This window comes from Peromyscus eremicus, chromosome 9 (genome assembly GCF_949786415.1).
Source record: "Peromyscus eremicus chromosome 9, PerEre_H2_v1, whole genome shotgun sequence".
NCBI lineage: Eukaryota > Metazoa > Chordata > Mammalia > Rodentia > Cricetidae > Peromyscus > Peromyscus eremicus.
This window is the reverse complement of record NC_081425.1, coordinates 42,934,900-42,960,069: the sequence shown is the minus strand read 5'-3', so window position 1 is coordinate 42,960,069 and position 25,170 is coordinate 42,934,900. Positions and strand designations below refer to the sequence as shown.

General features: G+C 47.9%; 1 protein-coding gene across 1 annotated transcript; it reads right to left on the bottom strand.

Moving 5' to 3' along the window:
• Positions 1 to 8,769: 8,769 nt before the first annotated feature.
• Rgcc (regulator of cell cycle) lies at positions 8,770 to 22,400 on the bottom strand. The gene is made up of 5 exons (XM_059274330.1): positions 22,216 to 22,400; positions 21,437 to 21,622; positions 12,118 to 12,225; positions 10,452 to 10,514; positions 8,770 to 9,162 (listed from the first exon to the last, which is right to left on the bottom strand). Exons 1-5 carry the CDS (start codon positions 22,262 to 22,264, stop codon positions 9,155 to 9,157), a joined length of 414 nt encoding a protein of 137 aa, XP_059130313.1. The 5' UTR covers positions 22,265 to 22,400; the 3' UTR covers positions 8,770 to 9,154.
• Between the last annotated feature and the right edge of the window lie 2,770 nt (positions 22,401 to 25,170).

The window sequence follows — 25,170 nt, the reverse complement described above, 5'->3', positions numbered from 1 at the left end:
AACTCCCAAGAATCTTGCTGGACCAAGCCGCATAGAGAGTAGAGATTAGTATAACCCTGAGTGTCTTCCACCAGCCAGTCATCTCCACCAGCAGGTAGCCAAGGTTCCACAACTTCCCAAAACAGTACCATAAGCCGAGGACCAAGTGTTCAGCCACATCAGCCTGTGGGGAGTGTTTCCCACTCAGACCATAACAGACACAAATGACTATTTCATTGCAAAACAAGATGAGTGAATTGAAGGAAAGTTCTGGAAGAATATAGCACCAGCAAATCAACCTAGACCAGGGAGCGAGGAAGGTCTAAATGAGTGATCCCAAAGAACTATTTCAGAATTAGCTAGGAGTAGGGCAGGGGATTCATTTTGGGCAGCAGGAATCATGTGCATGGAGGTTCTGTGAGGGAAAGAGATTTCTAGCATGATCACTGCGGCTAGTTTCAATCTTCAACCTTCAGTGAACTTTGAACTTGAGGAAAAATGTTCCCTTCTAAAAATGTGCTTCCCTTCCCCTTCCATTTCCCCCTGCAATTACTACCAAGCCAGGCAGAGAAGGTGGACTGTGCCAGAGAAAACCATTAAAAAACAGGACTTGTACACAGTGCCTTTGACAGGCGCTTCATTTCCTGTTTGGTGTTTCTCACCACAAGCCTTCTCAGCCAGACACATTAACACAGGAAAATATTTTGGGATGTGGGTGTGGAAGAGACACAGACTGAGGAAACAAGAATCAGGACATCTGCCATGCAGAGGAGAGCAGCAAGTGTGAGGCCAGCACACATCAACCATGAAGCCGTAACAGACCCAGGAGTGAGCATCCTGCTCACCCCAGAGGGTTATAAGGCCTGCAGAGGGGAGGAGAGGCCCAGACAGCCAGGGGGCTTGGTCTCCAAGCCCATCTCCTGGCCCTCTGTGCTTTACAAACTCTGGTCCTGTGTCTTCCACCAAATATGAAGCAGTGGCTTCGGACTCACCCATGGTACGCACTGTAGTTGAAGCTTAATTTTGCTTCCAGTACAGGAGTCCATCATGCCTGGAAGAGGAGGTGTGCTGGACACAATTCATTGGCTCTCTTTGAATTTTGTCATGACCCAAGGAGACAAAGACTCACCTCTCTGCTTCACAAATGAAGCCATAGAGGTGCTGGGTATGAAACAGCTTGCTCATGGCCACACAGCTACTCTACAGTATCGCTGAGAGCTTAACCTGGTGTAGGTTTAAAACCCCTCCTTCATCCGCCCACACACAGAAGGATGCGTCCATGAAGAGGTTTCATCAAACCCCGAGTGTGATTGTCAATGGCCAGTCATCAGCATCTTCTCCCTCCAACTCGGACATGATTTCTCACACCTGAGGCAAATGTCATGTAGACTCCCTCAGTCACAATTCTTGAGGAAGAGACACATGCTGGGTCCCTCCACCCCATTCCAGAGGCTGGGTTGGTGCATGAATACTTGGGCTGGCACTAAATCATCTTACTTGTGGGTGTGGGCCATATTTTCTGTTTTGTTTTTCTTTGGCTGTTCCTCTAGGAAATTAAAACAGAATATTTCCACCCAACAATACACCCGTATTGCCTGCACACTATTATTATGCACAGAGTTTTACTATGTCCCAGAAAAGCCTGTTAGCTGACCTTCTCTGGGTATAATCAAGTGGTTTTCCAGGGCCATCCTGTCAAGTCGCTCAGGTCCTGGAGAAGCTTAGTTCTGGCCTGTGACTAAGATTTGAATAAGGGACTCCACCTGAGCAGAGGTGATGTGCCTCTTCAACTCATGTTGTGGAAAGGGACAAGCCTGGATTCACTAACCTTCTCTCCTCCCCCTGATTGACAGTTAACGTGAGGACTAGGGGCCCAGCCACCCTTCTGACCAGTGAATAACCTTGCCCTGCTCATCTTGGAAAGTTGGTGAGAAAGAAACCTCCAGCTTGTCTACCTCTTAATCTCTGGTCCAACAACTTAGAACAACTCCAGAGAAAGGTGTGTGGGGGCTGAGCATGCATGCTTTTCAAGTACAGATGACATAACACCTATTTCTCAAAATAGGTAAGGAACTTGCTCCTTGAAACACATCTTAGGGAGCTCTGAAAACACTTCTCAACATTCTCAGAACCTCAGGCCACTTGCCCCTAAGTCATTATCCAACCAAGGCCCATAAGAGCATAAGCCACTCCTCCTACACACTCACAGAAAAGAATCCATTCTTTTTCCCAAAGCTTGTCACTTACACCAGCCGCAAAGCCTTACATTCTGCTTGCCTAGTATGGACCCCAGGTCTCAGAAGCCCAGGAAGAAAGAATTGCATCGCAGCTCCTCAGCTCCAGCATCATAACATATGGAGAAAACAAAGAGCCATTGGCATCCTGACAAGAGAAAATGATTTCTCAAAAGGAGATAAAGGCTAGAGTGAATGGGCAAGAGCCAGATCCATGCAACGGAGAAGACAAAATCTAGAAAAGAAGCCAAGCACTTGTGTGATCCAAAAGAGGGGCTGGAGAGATGGTTAGGAGCCCTTGCTGCTCTGGCAGAGGATCTGGGCTTGGTTCCCATGACCACATGTCTGCTCACAACCTGGAGTCTACACCTCCAGTTCCAAGGGATCCAACACCTTCTCCTGGACCTCATGTGGGCACTGCACACACATGCTGCACAGACATACATGCAGGCAAAACACCTGCACACACACAATAAAAACAAATATATATTTTTAAAATGAGAAAAACACAGTGCAACACTTCACAGCAAGGCCATCATGGCATCGCGCTTAGTGGGACAAGCTCGTCCTCCGAGACCACACACAAAAGGAGAGCGATGCCTTTTCCACTCTCATTTTCAACACTCTGTGGAAGTTCAGCAAATGCAGCGAAGAAGAAATGGAATGCATTCAGAGTGTAAGTGGAGAAGCAAAGGCATGAGTACTTCCAGGGTGAAGTCGTGTTTGTGGTGCACACACAGGCATAATAAATACAGCAAGGACATGGGACCCACATACAAAAATAAATGTCAGCTCTATTCACTAGCAATGAAGAAAATACTAAAGTAAAATTCACAAAAATTTATCTTTTTAAAAATTTTTTATTAGTGTTATGTTTTTATTGTGTGGGTGTGTGCTCATGATATGTGAGTGTGGGTCTGTGTGTGCCACAGTGCCCGTGTGAAGGTCAGAGGACAATGTTATAGACAGACTGGGTGCTCTCCTTCCTCTTCACTTGGGATGTAGGGATCAATCGATCTTAGATTGTCAGGCTGATGTGGCAGGTGCTCTTTTCCCCATGGAGCCAGCTCGCGCTCGCTCACACGTGCTCTCTCTCTCTCTCTCTCTCTCTCTCTCTCTCTCTCTCTCTCTCTCTTTCTTGAGACAGGGTTTCTTTGTGTAGTTTTTGGTGCCTGTCCTAGAGCTCGCTCTGTAGACCAAGGTGGCCTTGAACTCACAGAGATCTGCCTGCCTCTGCCTCCTGAGTGCTGGGATTAAAGGCGTGTACCACCACCATCCAGCTCTCTATTTTCAATAGTATCAGGATATTTGGTGTGGTGGTTTGAATAAGAATGGCCCCCATAAGCTCATATGGTTGAATGCTTAGTCACCAAGGAGTGGCACTGTTTGAAAGGATTAGAAGGATGAGGGGTGTGTCACTGGGGTGGGCTGTGAGGTTTCAAAAGCCCATGCTAAGCCCAGTGTCTCTCTCTTGGTCTGAGGTTCAGGATGTAGCTCTCAGCCATTGCTCCAGGACCACATCTGCCATGCCGGCTGCCATGTTCCCTGCCATGAGGATGATGGACTAACCTCTGAAACCATAAGCAAGGCCTCAATTAAAAATTTTCTTTTATAAGAATGGCTGTGGTCATGATGTCCTTTCATAGTGATAGAACAGTAACTAAGACAACAATAAATATAACAAAGGATGCAAGGTTTATGCCATAAAAACTTCAAGATATAATTGAGAGAAGTTAAAGAGGCAAAATAAACCTGTTCTTTGTAACTTTAAAATAATTTAAACAGCTCCTTATCAATGGAAAGGTATCCCATGCCTACAACTAAAGATCAGTTGTTAAGACAGAAAGCACTCAGACTGGCATAGTGCACACCAGGAATACCAGCCCTGAGAAGACAGAGCCAGGAGGTTCATGAATTTGAGCACAAAAGCTGAGCTACATTGCAAGTTCTACAACAGCCTGGGATGTATAGTGAGACTGTGTAAACACATGAGCAAGAGAGAGTCCATCCATTTTCAGTCACTGTTCCACGGTGGCACCAATGTGACTCAACAGAGGGAAATGTCTTCTAAGAGGTAGTGTTGTGACAAGTGGCTGGTCTAGGGCGAAAGAATGATGTGGGGACTAATTTTGTGAGACTTAACTCCAAGTACATCCATCACAGACTAAATGCAAAAGCTGAAACTACAACTTATGTTGTCTAGTGTGTTTGAGAGCATGAGGGTGTGTGTGTGTGCACATCTGTGCACGTAGATGGCAGAGGACAATCTCAAGGATTTCTCAGGTGCCCCTTGCTTTTTTTTTTTTTTTTTTTTTTTTTTTGCTTTGCTTTTTCAGTACTGAGAATTGAGCCTAGAACATCATGCTAGCAAGGCAAACACCTACATCTGGGCCCAAGCCCCAGCACCACCCACCTTTGTTTTGGAACCAACATCTCTCGGTGGCCTGGAATGTGCCAAGTGGGATTAACTGACTGGTACCCGAACCCCAAGGAGCTGCCTGTCTCCACTTGCCCTGCTCTGGAATTATAAGCATGCCACCTTGCCCTGATTCTTGTTTTGTTTTGTTTTGTTAAGACAAAGCCTTACTGTGTAGCCCTTGGACTCATCTGTATAGACCAGGCTGGCCTTGAACTCAGATTGATTACAGTGGTGAACCACTATGCTGAGCTAAAAACTGTGAAATTAGTAAAAGAAAGAACAGGAGTGAACGTTGAGGTTGAGAAACCTCTGACTGAGGTTTCTTAGCTATACCACCACAAAAAAAGTTTTTTCTTAGAAGAAAAAATATATATATATTGGATTTCAACAAAATTAAAACTTTCATGCTTCAAGGACAGAAAGTGAAAATAAGCTCTGTTTCTGAAAGTCCTTCCCTAGAATGATGTAAACAAGGTCTATCTACCCTTCTTCCTAAGGCCCCAACAACAATCCTAGGTGCAATTCAGCTGGTTCTACCACGGTTTACCTGGGATAACCGATGAGTTTATTGGACTCATTACAGAGCAATAGGTGGAAGGTAACAGGAAGGAGGTGGGTGACCTTGAGGCAGCTGTACTGGAGTTCTGCACCCAGCAAGGACAATAGCTTCCCCCTAGCTATGTAGATGAAGTCCCCACCCTCCATCCTTCTACACTGACGTCCTCCAGCCCTTCCCCCAGTACCCTAAGGTCATCTGCAATTAGGGCGGGGTGGCCGGATTCCAGGAGGGTCCCATGATCCTCTCTGACCCCTTTCCAGGAGGGAAGGTAAGAAGTCAGCAGGCCCAGCTGTGAGGACGTCTTGTGAGCAAGCCCAGATGAACTCCTCAAAATGGTGGCAGTTCGGCTTTGAGGACAGTCCTGTACTACAAGCCCACAAGAGAGACCATTTTTCAAACCACATATCTGATAAGGAACCTGTAACCAGAGTCCAGGGTGACTTCCTACAGCTCACACTGAAGGCAGAAGCCAGTAAGCACATCAGGAGACATCATTTGTTACACAGGAACTGCAAGAGAAGCTACAGGGAGACTGTGCTCCACCCAGGGGGACCACTCTTCAAATAGAGACAGACCCCAGCGAGGACACGCGGAAGGGGGAGGCCTCCACTGCAGCCGGGAACTCGGCGGGACACATTCACAACATTCAATAGTTCCTCAAAAAGTTGGTCACAGAGCTTGAGCTGACCCGGGAATCGTAGTCCTGCCTCTACACCCAAGAGAAACTAAAACAGACACCCACACAAATACTTGCACGTGGTTTCTAGTGAGAGCGTTACTCATTAGCTCAGAAGTACAAACCCAAATGCCACCCATTAACCAACTAACTCATGGTTGTATAAACAGAATGTGGCATAGCCCCATGGTGGGATAGTATTTTGCTATTTAGAAGGGAGGCTATATGGATTAACCTTGAAAACATGCTAAGTTACAAAAGAGCACTGTGTGTCATTACATTGCACGTGTCTAGACTAGACAGTCACACAGAGTATTAACAGCAATGGTGGTTGTAATATCTGTGGATATGCTAAAAGCCACACAACTGAAGTCTGAGCATGCGAATCATATCTCAATTTTTTTAAAAAAGAGAGAGAGGTCAGTGAGATGGTTCAGCCAGTAAAGGCAGTCACCGCACACCCTGGTGACTTGAATTCAGTCCCTGGAGTCCATGCAAAGGTCGAGGGAGAGAACTACCTCACAAAGACGTTTTCGGTCCTCCACACACGCACCAAAGCACGTGTGTGCCTATCATACACACATAAAAATAAAGCTGTTTAAATTAAAAGAGAGAGAGGATGTTTGCACTGAGCACAAAGCTTTCCGAGGAGCTTGAGGAAAACATAAGGTATCTTTTCACATTGCCCTAAAGTAGATCAAACATGCATTGCTAAGTGATGTTTACCCTCTAGGGGCATCAGAGAAGACGTAGCACAAACCTGGGCAGCATGTGTTGATCAAGTAGAGTCTCTTCATACAACCGGACGGAACATGTACAGCGACTGTACACGAAATCTTTAATACCGAAAACCTAGGATCTCTACCAGTGAAGAGCGTAAGGAACGCAGGAGCCAGTAAGCAGTGAGACTGTTTCCTGTCACTATCAAGTCTTATGACTGAACACAACCGTCATGGACCGTACGACACGTGACCTAAAGCACAGTAGGTTGTTCACACCAGTGTCGGCACAAACGCCTAATGTGTCCCACTACAACACCAGGATAGCTGTGACCTCACGAAGTGCTGGAACTCTGTTAGAGTCTGTGAGACTGCCATCAAATGTGATCTGTCACCCACAGGAACCCATGTGACTGTACTCGTGGGCCTAACTGCTTTTCTGCTGCGGCGGGAAAATTGTAACCAAAAGCAAGTTGTTATGGTGCAGAGGCGGGGTGGTGGGGGGAGGTGGTGGTGGTGGTGGTGGTGGTGGTGGTGGTGGTGGTGGTGGTGGTGGTGATGGTGGTGGCTTTCATTTATGTGGCTTTCATGTCCTGACTACTAAGGAAACTCGAAGCGGGAACTCTAGCAGGAGCAGAGGCAGGAGCCATGGAGGAATGGTGTTACTTGCTTACCTTCCATGGCTTCCTCAATTCTTGCTTTCTTGCTTGCTTGCTTTCCTTCTTTCTTTCCTTTAAATGTTTTTTAGGTTTTTAATTCATACAAGTGCTTTGCTTGCATGTATGTTTGAGCACCACGTGTGTGCCTGGTACCCGAGGAAGTGGTAAACCTCCACGTGGGTGCTGGAAATCGAACCCAGGTCCTTCACAAGAACAAGTGCTCTTAACCACTGAGCCAACCCGCCAGCCCTCAGTTTGCTTTTTTATATCTCCCAGGACCACCCAGCGCTCAGTGGTCGCACTGCCCAGAATGGGTCCAGCCCCGCCACATCAATCGTTAATCAAGCCAATGCTCCAAAGCTGTGCCTACAGGCCAACCTGATGGAGGCAATTCCTCAGCTGAGGTTCCCTCTCCCAGGTAACAAGTTTACGAAACCAACCAGCACAACTCTGCTTGGGGGAGACGGCCTTTAAGAATGCAGGGACGTCAGCAGCACATTTGTCAAGACTGGACCAAGCCGCTCAGCACGGCCCAGGATGAGGATGACGCACAGGTTGATGAACTGTTTGATGCTCTGCGTTCTCCTCAGTGGTGCAGTCGCTGAGAAGTTGCCCCCTCTCTGGAATAAACAACCTCCCACCCACGCTCAGGCAAGAAACTCTGACCAAACTCTGGGCCATACACAAGAAGAAGCTGTGAGGTTAAGGGGGGCGTCTTGCTGAGAAGGCCCAGCAGGAGAGGAAGGGAATGATGAACTGGGGTGTGTGTGAAAATAACTAAAATTCAGTGTGTGTGTGTGTGTGTGTGTGTGTGTGTGTGTGTGTGTGTGTATGAAACTACCAATCAAAGAAAAAGTGAAGTCCGAGGTTTTTGTTTTGTTTTTTAATGATTTATTTAGTTTTATTTTATGTGTTTGAGGACTTTTCCTTCATGTATGTCTGGGCACTAGGTACGTGTCTGGTGCCTGAGGAGGTCAGAGGGTGGCATTAGATTCCCTGTAACTAGAGTTACAGATAATTGTGAGCAACTTTATGGGAGCTGGGAATCCAACTGGGTCCTCTAGAAATGCAACCAGTGCTCTTAACTGCTGAGCCATCTCTTAGCCCCAAGGGGAAAAATTTTTTGAATTTTTTTGAAATTTTATTTATTTTTCTTTTATATGTATGAATGAATGTTTGCTTGAGTGTTTGTGCACATGTGTGCAGTGCCAGAGGAAGCCAGAAGAGGGCGTCATATCCCCTGGCCCTGGAGTATGTGGTTGCCATGTAAGTGCTGGGCATTGAACCCAAATCCTCTAGAAGAGCATCCATTGCTCTTAACCACTGAGGCATCTGTTCAGCCCACAACGAAAAGGTTTTGAGAATGTAAGGATTAGAGTGCAGAGGAAGCTTCAGGAAGCTGGCCACCCTCAAGTGAGTATAACCACAACACACAGTATTCTCACTGGGAATCCAGAGGCCGGTCATTCCTGCTAGGAAACTACTGAGTGGAAATCTATTGGCAGTAATAAGACAGCTTTCAGAGTAGATTCCAGTTTAAACTTTATTTGTATACAAAAATATATTATGATGGGAAAAGCTTATTACGGTCTCCAACTATATATAAGTAATTACAAATATTTCCATAAACGCATCTTAAATTATAGAAGAGCTATGTTTAAGGAGTAAAAACACATTAGATAGATCATCTGTTGAAATATGCTGCAGGCAGGTAAACAAGTCAGTTCTACGGTCTGAGTTGCCCAGAGATGGGCCCAACGGTAAATGTTAGGGTGAGTCCAGGACGGCCTCGGGGGGCCTTGGCTCTGTCCCCTCCTGCAGCAGATCCCAGGGGCTGATTTTGCCAGGTCCTTGGCGTCTTCGGGAGTTTCACTCTTGTGGCCTAAGGACCCCGAACCCCTCGCTCCCTTCACATACCTGTAAAGGAGAGAGAGGGTTAGTTAGCCCTGCCAGACACTCACACACAATCCCCGTGCTTAACCACATCACGTGGCCTTAGCCGGGCATCAAAAGCCAAGTCAACAGCAGGTTTCCCATGCAATGCACGCCTGGCTAACTGGACTGACTGGGAGGCAAGCGCAATCGGCACGAAGTAGGCAGGCTTGCTGCGTGGGCCTAATACCAATTGTGCTGCAATTAGAGTAATCTGTCGAAACAGGCCTAGGTCTGTCTTCTGATGCAGGATGGTGCAGCAGGGAAGCAAAGGGGGCAGTAAAACCATCCAGCAAATAGAGTGGGAGAGTGATTAAAAAAAACCGTGGCTATTTTAAGTAGACTGTTTAACTTTTAGATCTAAATGTTTAGATTTTTACCTATCTGGCAGAATCAAACATAGAGTACTTCTTACAGAAAAATGATCACTTTCACTAAATAATTAAGAAGCCAGAATAAAAAGTTCTCCAAGGCTTAGCAAGTCCCCCGTGAGGAGAGATGCTGAGGCCAGCGTCCCTGCAAGCTGGGACTGAGCCCTGCTGCCTCCTGCAATCTCATCCTTTTGAAGAGGAGCCCACAGATAGAGCGTGACAGTTCTTTCCGCTGACACCCCTCGACCCCCACCCGGTGTGTGCTGCAATTTTGACCTGATGTCTTCAGTTTGGGGCCACACGAGATGGAGAACCAACAGTGTGATCCCAGATTAGAAGCACACTGAATCTGGGTCACTGGCCAGTTGGCACAGGTATCCCAGCCTACTTCTGTTTGGCACTCAACACTCACGAAAATCTCACCAGGACCTTGCATCCTGCATCAAACTTGGGGAATTACCCGAGTGCACGGACCCCTCTGGCTTGCTGGAGGAATGCTATATGACAAATTGGCTTGTTCTCTCAGAACTGGCAAGCCATCCCCATAGCAAAACGTGTGTTCTCATTCTCTCTCGTTCTCTCTCTCTCTCTCTCTCTCTCTCTCTCTCTCTCTCTCTCTCTCTCTCTCTTTCTCTCTCTCTCTCTCCTAAACAACATGCCATTGTCTGCTGCTGACCTGTGTGCACAGTTAGGAAAGCAACTCCAGTTACTCTCCTGCAAGCTTATCCTCCAAGCTGTTTTCTGGGCCACCGAGGTCCTGTTCCTACACCTAGAGCAGCTTGTGATGTAACTTCCCGCCCCCGCCCCCCCCACCCCCCAGCAAGCTGGGAAACATCACAGCACATTATCAAAGGCGTGGCTCCCTATTCAGAGTGATGTTTTAAGCACCAAGCATGTACTCACTTGCTAATGTTCTGTCGAGATCGGCAATGAAGTCTTCCAGCTCTTTGGTGTCACCTAATTTGGCTGCAAAAATAGAAAAGAGCTCAGTTTCCCTCCCAGACACAGCTGATGGAGGATTTTTCCTGGGATGATGGGGTTTCCAGATTACGGAAACCTGTTGTCTTCAGAGATCTCACGGAGCATGCACGCCCTGCACCAGTCCTTAGTGTCTCCTCCAACTGAAGGCTAACCTCAGTTTGCCCTGTAGTTCATTCACTACCACCCTGAGCCACCTTCCTAACCCAGAAGATGGATCTCTTCAGTGTCTTAAAAGTCTGGGAGACAGTGAGAGGAAGACGCTTTCGCCGCTTGTGGAGGACAATACAGTGGCCCTCCAATGTGACAAGAGTGTAACTACTATTTCATGTCAGGTGGAACAGGGAACCTGAGAGCCCATCTCAGGGAAGCACAGACCTTTCATGTAGACATTGCTGTCTCTGTGGCCAGAGGTATATGCTTTCCTTATGTATTTTACTCTCTTCTGTATAGTTTGTCCATCATTCATGCCTTCCTTGAAATGCATTGCTGAATACTTTTCTTCACTGGCCACAAATGGTTCATTGTTCTTAGTTTTCAGGTCCACTTGCCACAGTGGCTTTTTTTTGTCCCTCCCTTCTGTAATCCCCACTTCTGGAGGATTAGGTAGCAGATCTGGGCACTATTTAAGTCATTCTCTAGACTGTTCTATCCCTGGAGTCCACAGATCCATTACAGATTGGAGGCTGGACAATGGCCGAATCCCCGTGGCTGCTAACATTTGTGTTGAGAAGAGAATTTAAAAATATCTCTTTCAAGAGAGAGGGAAGTTCTGTTTGCATGCCAGGTGGAGACAAGTGATGGGATCGTCATATTTCTTTTAAAGTTGGTTCCATTTTTATTGCATTTTGCATATTTTCAGCAAGTTCAATTTCCCTTGGAGGGGGGACCTCCTTTTGTTCTCAAAAGGGCACCTGTCCAATATAACAGAACATTCAGATCTCTAGCTGGGGAGACTTGGCCAATTCCAAAAACTAAGGACCAATTCATGCCCCTTTCAACCCTCTTTAGTCTATTAATACTGAAGCAGAGACAGGGTGGGGCTGTTGTTTTGAATCGTGTCCATTTTAGTTTTTTAAAACATTCATTCATTTATTCATTCATTCATTACTTGGTATGCGTGTACATATGTATGTATGAACATATGTGCCCATGTGGAGATCAGAGGACGTCTACCAAGTAGGTTCCAGAGATCAAACTCAGCTCGGCAGGCTTGGCAGCAAGCACCCTTATCCACTGAAGCCATCTCATGTCCCCAGGTTAGATCATTCTTGTCTCATAATGACAGCTGCTGAACGAGTTAATGAAGCACTGCTGTAAACAGTTAATGAAATTTTTAAAAAAATCTTCTCATTGCTACAAAGCCAGACTGCCGAGTTTTACTTTAGGAAGCCAAGCTGGTCCGTTAGGCAAATGAGAAGCACTCCCCTGGGCCACAAGAGGGAATCTACACGTGGCCCAAATCCCATAAACAATGCACTCCGTCGGTCGCCCAGAACTATTTATCTGTTTGCTTTGTACTCTGTGAAAGCTTGGAGGAGGATAACGGCGGAGGTGGGCGGGGATAAGAGAGTCCAGTTGGTGAGCTCACCTTTGCGAGGAGTGACAGAGGATGTCAGCGGAGCTGGAGTGGAGTCCGTTGGCGAATTCAGTTTCTCATCGCTGAAGCTGAGGCTGTCCCGGTACAGTGAGTCGGCACCTTCAAGGAAGGAACCACAGTCATTTGGAGGTGTGCTCACTGAACCAGACGCTTGCCAGTCTACAGTACCCCCGAGGTGAATCTCCCCAAGAACCAGATGTTGCAGATCTACATAAGAAAACAGGCCAGTTTCCAATCTAGGAAGTGATCAAAGGCAGGGAAGAGAGTGTATGTGTATGTGTGTGTGTGTGTGTGTGTGTGTGTGTGTGTGTGTGTGTGTGTGTGTAGGTGTGAGTGAGTGTATCCAGTCGACCCTTACTCCTCCCAAACAGTGTGGCGGGTTAACAGGACCAGACCTCTGCTGCACAGGAATCTGCTAGCCAGCTATCAAGCCAGGTGCTGGCTGACGGAATGAGAGTTGGAAGGATGTAGCTTAGTTGGTAGGGTGCTTGTCCAATCTTTCTTCAAACTGACCAGCGTTAAAGTAGGGGCGGAAAACTCTGCAGTCTTAAAAAGAAACCGAGCCCTGAGAAGAGACTGGATTTTTCAGCCTTTGCTTCACAGAGGATCTTTTTCTCTGTGTGTCTGTATCACATGTGTGTTTCCTCACCCCCCAGTAATCAGCATGTTTTCAACTGCTAATTCTGTCTGCTCCTGTTTGTTGAGATTTCTCTGCTGCTCTTGTTGCGCTCAAGATTTTTCCTGCCTTTTTTTGTTTGGTTGGTTGTTGTTTGTTTTTTGAGACAGGGTTTCTCTGTGTAGTTTTGGTGCCCGTCCTGGATCTTACTCTGTAGACCAGGCTGGCCTCGAACTCACAGAGATCCCCCTGCCTCTGCCTCCCAAGTGCTGAGTTTAACGGCGTGTGCCACCATCGCCCAGCTTTTTTTCCTGCTTTTTAATTCTTTAACTGGCAGAGAAAACAAACCTCACCAAGCCCCGCCCCACCCCCCACCCCCCACCCCCCACCCCAAGGCATTGTGTCAGTGGCACACCAGTCAGTGGTACACCAGTGATCCTGCACTCTGGAGGTAGGAACAAGGGGGTCAGACATTCAAGGTCATCCACCCTCAGCTACATACTGAGTGAGGTCAGTCTGAAACCTGAAATACATGAGACTCTATCTTCAAAAGAAAAAAAAAAGGAGGTGGGGGGTGGGAGGACAGGCACTAAAGAGATGGCTCATCAGTTAAGAGTTAGCTGCTTTTTCCAGAGGACATGGGTTCGATTCCCAGCATCTACCAAGCAACTCACAACAATCTGTCACTACAATTCTAGGGATCTAATGCCCTTTTCTGGCCTTCTCAGGCACCAAGCACACAAGAGGTGCACAGAGACACATACAGGCAAAACATCCAAACACATGAAAAAATAAACACTCAAAATGCAGTATTATTTTTCATGAAAAGGGTTCTCTTCCTTCTAAACACCTTTCAGATATAAGCACAATGTTGGGCCCCACGTCTAATGATTTCCTTCCCTGCTCATGAGTCTTGATCACACCAAGATGCTGCACTCTTGTCTCTGACAAACTGAAGTCAAGAACAAAGATTGTTTTTGTTTTCGGCTGTTCATTCGATACGATCAAGGGACTTCACAGTTCCTTCTAGTCTTATGCCTCAAATGTCAGAGCAGCAGCAGGCAAAGTTCCAGCCAGGCCGGGCTACACCAGGGCCAGGAGCAGCTCAGCTACTGCCTACTCAATGGGTGCTTTAAAAAGACCATATTCTCTGCCTCAGTTTACCCACCAATTAGATGGAAAGGTCGATTGGACAATCCTTCCACTCCCTCCCAGTTCTAACATTCTAAATCCTGCCGAAGAGGAGGAAGCCAGCCCTGCTCTGAGGAGGTAGCAGAGGCTCAGACACAGAGGAGGTTAACGGAAGCAGGATGTGGCCCCAGAGGTGGTGGCGAGGGAGGAAGCCACTTTTCTGGTTAAAAAAAAAAAAAAAAAAAAAAAACGGAAAGCAAAGCCAGCCAGAGTGTGGCAGGAGCTCTGGAAAGGCTTTTCAGGTGAGCAGCTGAATAAAGAGGGCCTGGCCAGGTCCCTACTTCCCTGGAGGCTCCTGTCCTTCAAGCCATTTCTCTCTAGTTCAGGGAGAGGCAGCACATCTTGTTTTCATTCCCTTAACTCAAAATCAACTTGTCTGAATTACTTTTTAATGTGCTCAGAGTACGAGAAAATCAGGTTTCTGAAAGAAGTTTCTAGTCATGTGAGACTTGGGCGTATCCCTAAATGGCTGCCACACCTCCCCAGGTTGTCTGGCTCCATGTCCTCTGTCTTCTGACCAGGACTCAGGCGCCCTCTGGTCATCCTTTCTGGCCTCTATACCCAACGAGCCCACTTTTCCAAACACCCCCAGAAGAACCTCATGAACAACCCTCACGATCTTCTCTTCCTTTGAGAGTTCCAGCCCAGGTCACCTTAATGGACTATAGTCATTTTTCAAGTCTTTGATGATGAACCCATACTGAGGTCCTCAACATTGAACCTTAAACCCATGCTCGTAACCAACCCCCCACCGCTAGAATGCAAGTCTTTGACATGTGTGACCATGTTCTGGCAACACCAAGGACACTGCTGATCACTCCCACTATGACTGTCCTGAGAAGTCTTATGATGAAGAAACAGGTCTGGCCCTAGCCTCACTTCCCAAGTGTACTTGACAATGGAGCACTTCGTAGCCCTCCTACTAATATCTCTTAGGACACTGGAACTCTCTAGAACTTGAGTTGGAAGCCTTCTGCTTGCTTTCTCAGCTGTTTACACCTGTAGAACAGCAGTAGTGGTAGCAATCCCCTGCACACAGGAAGGTACCAGCACATCTGTTGCAGATCCCTGGATGAGCATCACTTGATCACTGTCAATAACCAGGGGCTCACCACAGATACAGAGAAACCTATGAGGAGAAGACAGAATCACCTTTGAGGGCAAGAAAACCACCGAGGGACTCGGGGAAGCAGGCTATGAGCCAGAAGGAGGGAATACCAACATGTCACAATATTCCTGTCTCTTGAAAGAGGAGATCCAAGAACATCGCCCCATCCTTGGACCAGTCTCATTATAGGTGATTGTGAGCCACCATGTGGTTGCTGGGAACTGAACTTAGAAGAGCCAAGAGAGAGCTGCATACGTGCATCCCAGGTCTTAAGGGTCCCCCCCACCCAGGGGCATGTACCTCAAGCTCATAGGCAGGTGTAACTATTACTAGGGGCGGTGCTTTAGGGCATGGCTCAAATGGCCACCACTACAGACCCGAGTCCCAGCTCTGAGACTCACTAGTCTAGAGCTTAAAGGCCGCCCCTCGCTGCTCTCTATCTCTCCGAACAGCTGGCCCTGGAGAGCCACTTTCAATACCACACCTATTTCCACCCCACCCTGCATACACCATGGCCGAGAGAAAACATCCAAGAGGAGTAAGGGAGATTTCAATCCAGATACGGTGGGGCGAGAGGCCGTGGAGAAGAGGCCATGGTCTCAGGACCATCCTTCAAAATCTAGTCCGTATGAAAAATCCCTTAACCCAAGCACTTTCCTCAGGGTCAGAGTATAGACAGAATCTGATTTATGGGACAAATAAATTCAGTGGTAAGTCAGACTATTAGATCTGTAGTTGCCTCAGAGCTAATGAACTCATACTGCTCTCCCAGTGGGGGAGGTAGAGGAAATAAAATACAGCATCTACATAAATATGTACCTAGAGAGGCAGGCCAGCATAGCCTGGGTTCCCTTCCCTTCTCCCTGCTCTCCATGTATACACACACACACACACACACACACACATACACACACACACACACACACACACACTATCTCACATTCTGTCAGCCCATTACCACTCCGTGGTTCTACCCTCTTCCCGTGTCTTCACACACCCTAGGCCAACTCCAGACTCTGGTGTGTTTGACCTTCAACTATGAAGAAGAAATGAACTCCCAGGATCTTGGACCAAGTTGCCTTGCCTGGATCCCCCTGTGGCAGTAATTTACTCATGGCAATTAATGGGGGCTAGAGCACAAAGGAAAGAGAAACCCAAGTCCCAAGTCCCTGAAGCTAGGCCCCGGGGGGGGGGGGGGGGGGGATGGGGGGCACGGAGCAGAGGCCACAGGGAAACAATAACAACCTAGGCATTCTGTGTAGGATGCCTGTGGCTTCATAATGGGTTGATTTTCAAGTTCCTAGCAAAATAGAGAACAGCATGTACAGAATGGAGGGCATTATCACTGGGAAGAAAACAATCAAGATTCCCAGCCCTGGCTTCCCACGTTTTCAGATTGTAACAAAATTTTTTTTAAGTTTCTCTTCAGAGGTGACCGTGAACAAACCCGTAACTCGGAGATACCCAACTCTAAACTTCTTTACCCAATATTTGCCCCCACAGGCTTTTATTGAGAGCCTGCCTGAACAGAATCTTATGCCAGAGGTTGTGGTAGATGATTAGGTAAGCAAGGCCCAAACTCTTGTTCGGGTCGCTCCCTTAGAACCCTAGTTCTTGCAAAAATAAGATTCAGCCAGTCTGATAAAGTGCCAGCAGTGTGTCTCTGGCTGATAGCACATATAAGTGTGTATGTATTGCTGCCCCACCCTGTTATATGGTATTGTTACTAATTAGTAGGATCAAAGGACTCAGCAGTGATGACTTGGGGGACCTTCCTATGTGTAAAGTGGACCTTAAAGTATCTCCTTCAGACTGCCTCGAAGCCCCACCTCCTCAGTAGGATCAAATCCCCACTACAAATGTCCTTTTGAATTCCTGGTCCATTTAATGCATTCAAGTCTCAGATCTGGGACTGAGTGTCCTAAGGGACCATCAAAAGAAATAAAAGCATATTAAGTTTAGGTATGCCCATCAAGCATAAGAAACTCCACAACAGAAGCTTCGTTTAAAAGAAAGGCATATATATATATATATATATATATTTACATATATATATAAAATTTTAATTTGGGGGGTTGGGAGAAAGGTAATTTAGGGTTAGAACTGACATGCACTACTCCCGAGAAAAGTAAAACCACAAACAGTGAGCCTTTCCCAGAGTGCCTGTAAATATAGAACCATCCCACACATCTGCAGCAAGCGAACTATAGTCATTATCAAGAAAAAAAAAAGTCCCGGGTCTGTGTCACTGTTCCCACAGGGAATGGCAGGGATGAGGTCTCTCTTCTCCTCCAAATCTAAATTCTGACAGCTTCAGTGAAGCGTGGGGGGAGGGGGGGGAGTCCTGGCTCTCAGTTTGATCATTGTGCCCAGCTCCCCTCTGGAGTGGCCCTGACCCTCTAAGAAAGTTTGCCAGGTAACGGCATATAAGAGCTGCCACTCACTCAGCTCCTAAACATGGTACCAGGTGTCCAGAGGTCTCCTACCTAGCCTCAGCCTCTCACATCCTGACAAGATCAAGCTCTTGGCTCCTCAGCTCCATTAATCACTGGTTTAGTTAACTGACACTCTGGTTTCTAGAGTTCCTGAAGTCTCCTCTTTCAGGGCCCGACCAGAACATAAGCAAAAACATTTGGAGGTTCTAAGTCTTGCTATGGTAAAGGACCTAGTTCCTTATTCTCCCCAAATATCTACAATATCATCATAGCCACAGCATGCACAGTAGACCTCAGGACTTTCCTATTAAACAGCAGAACACTTTCACTCTCAAAGGATAAATGTTTGTGAAACTCTAATATATAAGAATCACACTCGGTTCCATCTTTCAAAGCTTAAGTCAATATAATAAACTGTTTATGAAGTCAACCAGTAGATGCATACATTGACACACAGGTTAAAATTTGGAATATAAGGAGTGAAAATTTTATTAAACCCACTTAAAGACTTATGTTGTACTTTCAAAGTTAAAAACAAAAATTACTAAAAAAGAGCTGGGCATAACGGCACACACCTTTAATTCCAGAACTTGGGAGACAGAAGCAAGAGCATCTCTGGGAATCTAAAGCCCAGCCTGGTCTACATAGTGAGTTCCAGAGCAGCCAGGGGTACATAGTAAGACTTTGTCTCGAAAGAACCTAAGTAAATAAAATTACACACACACACACAGAATTCTAAAAATGAAAAACAACCAAGGATGTTCAGTTTCTACAGCACCTCAAAGGATCCAGCCTGAAAATCACTTTCCTAGCTCCCAACTGCATTGCCCTTTTATTGAGACACTTAAAAACTGTTCTTAATAGAGTGCTATGGGAAAGACACAGCCCCTTTTAAAATCATTTCCACTTATTGCTGATGTGAATGTATGTGTCTGCACATGTGAGCACAGGTGCCCTTGGAGGCAGAAGGTGTCAGATCCCCCTGGAACTGGAGTTCCTGGCAGCTGTGAGCTGCCCCACATGGGTGCTAGGAACCGAAGTCTGATCCTATTTTTAACCCCTGTGCCATCTCTCCATTCCTGTAACCTAATTTTTGTGGGGTTTTTTTTTGTTTGTTTTGTTTTTTTTTTTTTTTTTGTGACAGAGTTTCTCTGTGTAGCTTTGAAGCCTGTCCTGGAACTCGCTCTGTAGACCAGGCTGTCCTCGAACTCACAGAGATCTGCCCGTGAAACCTAATTGTTTTTAATGAGGGAAAAGGTCTTTTTCAAAAATCAGGCATTTAAAAGTTTAAAAAAAAAAATCAAGCATATTCATCACTGATGCCCACTGACCTTTGATCCTGAAAGCCTTGAAAAGGACCTGCAATACCATGTATCCAAAGACACGTGATCTGAGCACAGTGGAGCCCCAGGATACTCCCAGGATCTGGTTCACATTCTAGCCGACCACCTGTGATGACGGAGCAAGACCATAGAAGGCCAGCCTGTGTTCTGTTATTTTATCAAAGAGATGAATGAAGAGAAAAGTGCCTAACCTGGAGGACTATGGCAAAGATTATGTGTGATAGATAACATTCAAAGACCAGCAAGAGATGACTGATGTCAAGAGCAAGCAAGTTATGATTATAGCAACCCTCGGGAGGGCTTGGTAGAAGTAAGCTAGCTGCTGCTGCCACCATTATAAACCTGGCTGGCCCTCTCTGGAGTGATAAGTTTCAGTGGGCTGTGCCTCTCCCAGGCATTCTCTTCCTCCAAACAGATAAATGAATGTAACAAATGTCTGCAATCCATTTCTGGAGACAATTAAGACATATGTATTGTGTGTCCTTAAGAAAACATTATTTAGATACACACAAGTCCTGCCAAGACTATTTCTGAGCAGGGAACAACCCACCACAATGATAGCAAAGACCAAGGTCATCAGACTTTCTTAGTTCCTTCCCATTACTTCTCCAACCACCACACTAACAGTTGAAGGTTAACAACAAAAGCAGAAAGTGAAATACGCAGAGATACCCTAAGAAAAACAACAAATTCTATCAACTATCTCCCAAACTGTTAAGAAACTGTCTCTAGTGAATTCTCTTTCTAAGACTCCTAAAAACACATCCTAGATCTGGAATCCCTCCTGGCAGAACATGTGGATGCTGTCCGCCATAACTGCACAAGGTCAGACCCTAGTCCAGCAGGAGGCTTTGGTGTAGCAAGAAGCTGTCCTTGGCCACAGAGCAGCAGTGACAGACCCAGCCTTCTCTTCTGTGGAGAAGAGAATTTATACGTGATGAATAACTTGCCCACCAACCCAACGGAAGGAGATAATATTCAAGTTACGACACAGGTATTGAGACAAATTTCCAATGCAAGGTTTCGCTTGGAATGCTGGGAATAAGCAGTCAGGTCTTTAGCATCAGAATGCAAAAGTTGTAAATGGAAACAAACAGCTGACCCCGCCCCCTTCCATTCCCCGCTCATCCCCACCCCCCACCTCCTAAGTCACACCTCGGTTGGTCTGTGCAGGCACCTACGGAAAATCCAAAGAGAGCTCGGATGACTCAAACCCTGACCAGGATGTTAGCCCTTATCCCTTCCCAGGAGGACAGCTCAGGTGCAGATCTCACACTGATCTTCACCCAGCCACAAGGAAGAACTCTCTAGAATTCACAACAGCAACGTGTCTTTTACTCTGAAATGAGGGACTGCACCATGGGTGATGTCTGTGCCTGCAGCCTGTCCAGGGAGTGAGTGTTCACGAACAAATGGAATTGAAAATTCACACCGGAAAACAGTGAGTAAACCAGGATTTGAAAGACAATTATACGCCGGGCAGTGGTGGCACACGCCTTTAATCCCAGCATTCAGGAGGCAGAGGCAGGCGGATCTCTGTGAGTTCGAGGCCAGCCTGGGCTACCAAGTGAGTTCCAGGAAAGGCGCAAAGCTACACAGAGAAACCCTGTCTCGAAAAACAAAAAAAAAAAAAAAAAAAAAAAAAAAAAAAAGACGATTATAATAAGAAGTCACCAAATAACACTGTTCGACACCTAAACAGATCTCCAGAATCTTGCAGGTCACTTGAATTATTGAAACCCCCCTCACTCCCCCTCCCCCTCCTTTTCTTTCTACCAAGGTAGTTAGGATAGAGGCCGTGGGAAAGGTTACCAGGATGAACCTCCACTGGCAACCTGGAGGGTGGGCCTGCATAAACCCAGTGCTTGAACTCAGCAGCTCAGGGGGAGGATTGTTTCAAAATTGCCTGGAGTGGCGACAGAGCCCGGGAGTTCAGAAGAAAGTGAATGAAGTTATTTCAAAAATTCCCCAAACAGCAGCTTATGAAATCATTTTGGTTTCACACATGTTTCATTATTGTGCTCGCTCGTGTCCCCAAGTCCCCCTGGCACCCCCATTCTGGAAAAGGAAAGGGAGGGCACTGTTGGTTTAGTGCTGACCTAGTGTGCATGGAACCCTAGGTCTGACCCCCAGCACTGCCTACACCGGAACGTGCTGGCTGGCACTCCTCTGTGATCCCAGCACCTCCTGAAGCCCAAGGAAGGAGGATCAGAAGTCCAAGGTCGTCCTCAACTACGTAGATCTCCTTGGGAGGGTCTCAATAAAATGTAAAAAATGCAGAGCAGGGAGAAAAGCAGGGAAACTGTTGGAAGAGCCAGCTGGGTCCCAGGAGTTCTTACTGACTGCACAAACCTTCAGGCCTCATGACAGACACCTGCCGTGACAGGGAGACCCACAGTCCTTCAAGAGTCCCCCCCAAGATTGCCTTCACGGCCCCTGCACACCTTGGGCTTAAATCTCAGAAAGTCAACTCTCCAAGCCTCTCAGAGCTGGTGCAGGGCTTCGGGTCTGGGTTTCTTCCCCCCCCCCCACCCCCGGACACCGTGCCTCAGTTTACAGATTAACTCAGCTGACGCTAGAGCCCTGGGGTCACTGACTTCAACCGGGCCTCACTTACTCTCTGAGTCGCTGAAGCCGCTGCTGTCACTGACGCTGGCGCTGCTGCGCCGCTTCATGCGTTCGAGGTGCTCCTCGTAGTGGAAGTGGCGGGCGTGGAAGGGCGATGCGAAGTCGGCCAGCACCGCGTCGAACTCGCACAGCACGTCCGTCAGGTCTGCAGCGGCGGCTGAGTCCATGGCCGGGGCTGGGGGCGGGCACAGGGAGCTCAGATGATGGGAGCGTGGGTAGGGGTGACTCTCTCCCTGCCCGGGAGGATCTGGATGGAGAGGCGGTCACCGGACTAGGATGGCTAACTTCACTCTCTGAGTTTGCCAGTGACAGCCGCGCAGATACCTCGTAACCTCTCAACCACCCTCCAAAGCGCCTGTCACCAGGCGAGCAGCCGACTCCGTGGGTGGAACTGAAAGTCTGGAAGTCACCTAGCCCACCCCGCGCGCTCTCCTACTTGTGCCCACGCTCACTCCCTGCAGCGAGTGGCGGAGGGAAGTCTGAGTCAGACAGCACCCGTTACGTGTCAGGCTCAGATCCTTGTCCCGAATGGGAAACCAAACTCAACTGGCGCCGGCTGTGCGCCCCGGAGATGGGGGGGGGGGGGGGGCGGAGAACGGAAGGGTGGGCAGTGGAAAGGGACCATCGCGACCCCTGTTCTCTCGCCCCTACCTGCAGGCTCAGGTTCTCAGGGGCCCCGGGACTTGGGGTGTAGTTTAGCGTGGACAGAGTCCCTGGCTTCGATCCTGGGGCGCGGAGATGGAGGGGGCACCCCAACCCGGCACTCACCTGCGGCCGCCACCGCCGCTGGGCTGCCCTGAGTCGAGGGCGGCTTCATGGAGCAGTCGCTTGCCGACACGCGTGGCAGAGATGCTGGGAGACGCTGGCCCTGGTGGCTGGCTGCCGCCTTGCACTGCAGTCCGCTCGGGTCGCACTGCCTCGCTCCTTAGCCGGGCCGAGAGCTAACTCCTCGCTTGCGCCGCCAGCCGCCAGCCGCACCGTCTTATAGCCCCGGGCGGGGGCGGGACGGGGCGGGGCCGCCGAGTCTGTCCCAGACGACCTAGGGGACGCCCCTGTCCTCTCCTCCCCCCCCCCCCATCCCCTACCCCGGCACCGCCCTCGCCACGCGCCCGCAGACCCAGAACCGCAGTGACGACTTGTGTCGCCTGGAGCCCGGGTTACCGCCCCAAATATTTACCCGCCGCTTTCCCCCGCCACCCTGACAACCTGACCCACGAAAGTGTCTTTGCTGGCCTCAGAGTTCCCCAAGAGTTTATCCTGCTTCCCGCCGAGCCTTCTGGACCCTCCCTCAGTTTCCTTATCTATGAAACGGAACTGCAAAGGCAGAGCCTCCTTGCTTGCTACAAAAATAAAGGAACCGAGGGCCTCAGTAGGTTGTACGAGGGCAGAGTCTCCGCCCGATTTTCTCAAGGGATTTACAAGATTGTGTGTGGACAGCGTGGACCGCTGAGGGCCGTGGGCTGAGGTGATCTCAGGGTCCTGAGCTACAGGAGGAAAGCACATCATGGATGGATGGATGGACGGATTCCGTACTTGGTCCCCATGAATGAGCCATCCGTCCACGCCTAGCACGGCCCGGTATAACTCCTGCCTCAGGTCTTGTGTTGGCAAATAGGGTGACCAATTGCTCTTTGCCACGGATAGCTTTTTAAAAGCAAAGTAAGAGGCCTGTGTGGCCTGTGCCTGCGGTTCCAGACCCAAGGATGATGGTAGAAAGGGAGCCTGAGGCAAGAGAATGGAGGTTGTGAGGACGGCAACGTGTGAACTACACAGCATAATCCTGTCTGTAAACTCCTTACTGGGCAAGCATAAAGACCCGAGTTCAAGCTCCAAAACCCACATTAAAATGAAAAGCCGTGGTGGTGCACACCTTTAATCTCAGCACTTGGAAGGCAGAGGCAGGTGGATTTCTGTGCGTTTGAGGCCAGTCTGGTTTACAAAGTGAGTACCAGGACAGCTAGAGCTATTAAAAAGAGAAACCCTGTCTTGAAAAACCAAATAATAATAATAGTAATCATAATGATGATGAAAATGATGATGCCTGGATAGCCGCCCACTTGTAATCCCATCCCTGAGAGGCAAAGGCTAAAACAAAAAACACCTGTGTGTATACCTGCACGTGCTATACGCGCATGTATACGCAAGTGCACACACACACTAAGTTAATTAAATGTAAAGCAAGGAGCTGGTGGCAGCTGGCACTATGACTGAGTGATAAAGTGCTTGCCTAGCATGGGTCAGCCCTGAGTTTGAGGGGCCAATCATCCTCAGAACTGCAAATAAACAAACAACAGATAAATCTTTTTCATAAATAAACATAAAACAATTAAAATTGAATAAAATGAAAATGTTCAGTCCCTCGGTTACACTGGACACTTTTAAGCGGTTAGTATCCTTCATCGCAGAATCTTTAGACGGTATTGTATGAGGATGTCTTCCCCTGGTGACTCCAGCCCTCCTAGGTGTAAGGATGTGGCCCAGCACCAGGTCTCACCCCCACAGTCACCTGAAGGGTATAATCACTGTCACTGGTTTGCAGTGAGAAAACCCAGACACGGGCAGCTAAGTAGCTTGCCTGCCCGTCAGCGGATTAATAGAAGGCAGGCCAGTCTCCTTTTCAAGGCACTTGGAGGCTAGCCACACCCGGCCTCCCTTGGGTGGAGGAGAACTAAGCAGCTCAGGGAGCCACCAAACCCTGGAGCAGATAACCCAGGTCCCAGAAGCCACAGACAAGCCACTTCCTTTCACGAGCCCTCCCCACACACTCCACACCCCTTCTTCTCTCCCCAAAAGTATTCTGTCTGATTTGCCCATGGCACCCACGGCTCATGCCCTGAGCTAACAGCAGCAGCCAATCTGGGAGCTGCAGCCAAAAAGATGCCAGGGACAAGCCACGAGAGCAGGAGAGCTCTTTTTGAACTTTTTGAACTTAAAAAAAAAAATGAGATACAACTACAAAAAGATTTTTTTTGTTGTTATGGATTTCTTCATATTTGGAAGGCTCGTACCAGAATTTATTATTTGAATAATACCCGGAGCACAGTTTATCTGTCCATCATCCAGCGGGTGGGCCACTGGGTTGCTCCCAGTCCGTCCCTGTACACATCTCAGTGCTTACATGTGATTCTGCCCATGGGTTGATCTTGTTTTCTTCCCTAGAACCAGGTAAAGGTTTAAACCTTTATCCCCAGAGCCTTGGGGCTGGGCTCCGTATCCTATCCTAGGGCCTTTTATGGCCCTCAGCCACCTGACAGTGGTGACAGAGATCACGAATGACCTCAGTGTTCATGTGTGAACTTGTCCCTCCGGAGGGGTGGGGAGCTGTATCCTTTACCTCCTCACACTGAGAGTTACCTAACTTCCAAGTTTCAGAAAAAGTCATGCTGTCACGGGACACAATGGCCTCAAGAAAAAGACTTGATGTCGCCTTTGATTTGCAATGGGAAAATCAGGACTCCTTATGCTGTAAAGACCTGTTCTTTAATCTTTTTTTTTTTTTCCAGGTTTTTGAGACGGGGTTTCTCTGTGTAGTTTTGGTGCCTGTCCTGGATCTCACTCTGTAGACCAGGCTGGCCTCAAACTCACAGAGATCCGCCTGGCTCTGCCTCCCGAGTGCTGGGATTAAAGGCGTGCGCCACCACCGCCCGGCACAAGACCTGTTCTTTATCTTAGCTAGTCTTGCCCTTGTCTACTTTGCCGTCATATAACAAAATAGCTGGGTAA

What these genes read in the sequence shown, in the direction of transcription:
- Rgcc (XM_059274330.1), bottom strand. Translation starts at nt 22,264, where the DNA reads ATGAAGCCGCCCTCGACTCAGGGCAGCCCAGCGGCGGTGGCGGCCGCA. An exon ending in AGCGGCGGTGGCGGCCGCAG is followed by an intron (nt 21,623 to 22,215) that starts GTGAGTGCCGGG and finishes GCCCGCCCCCAG; the next exon opens with CCCCGGCCATGGACTCAGCC. An exon ending in CTCTGTCACTCCTCGCAAAG is followed by an intron (nt 10,515 to 12,117) that starts GTGAGCTCACCA and finishes CTATTTTTGCAG; the next exon opens with CCAAATTAGGTGACACCAAA.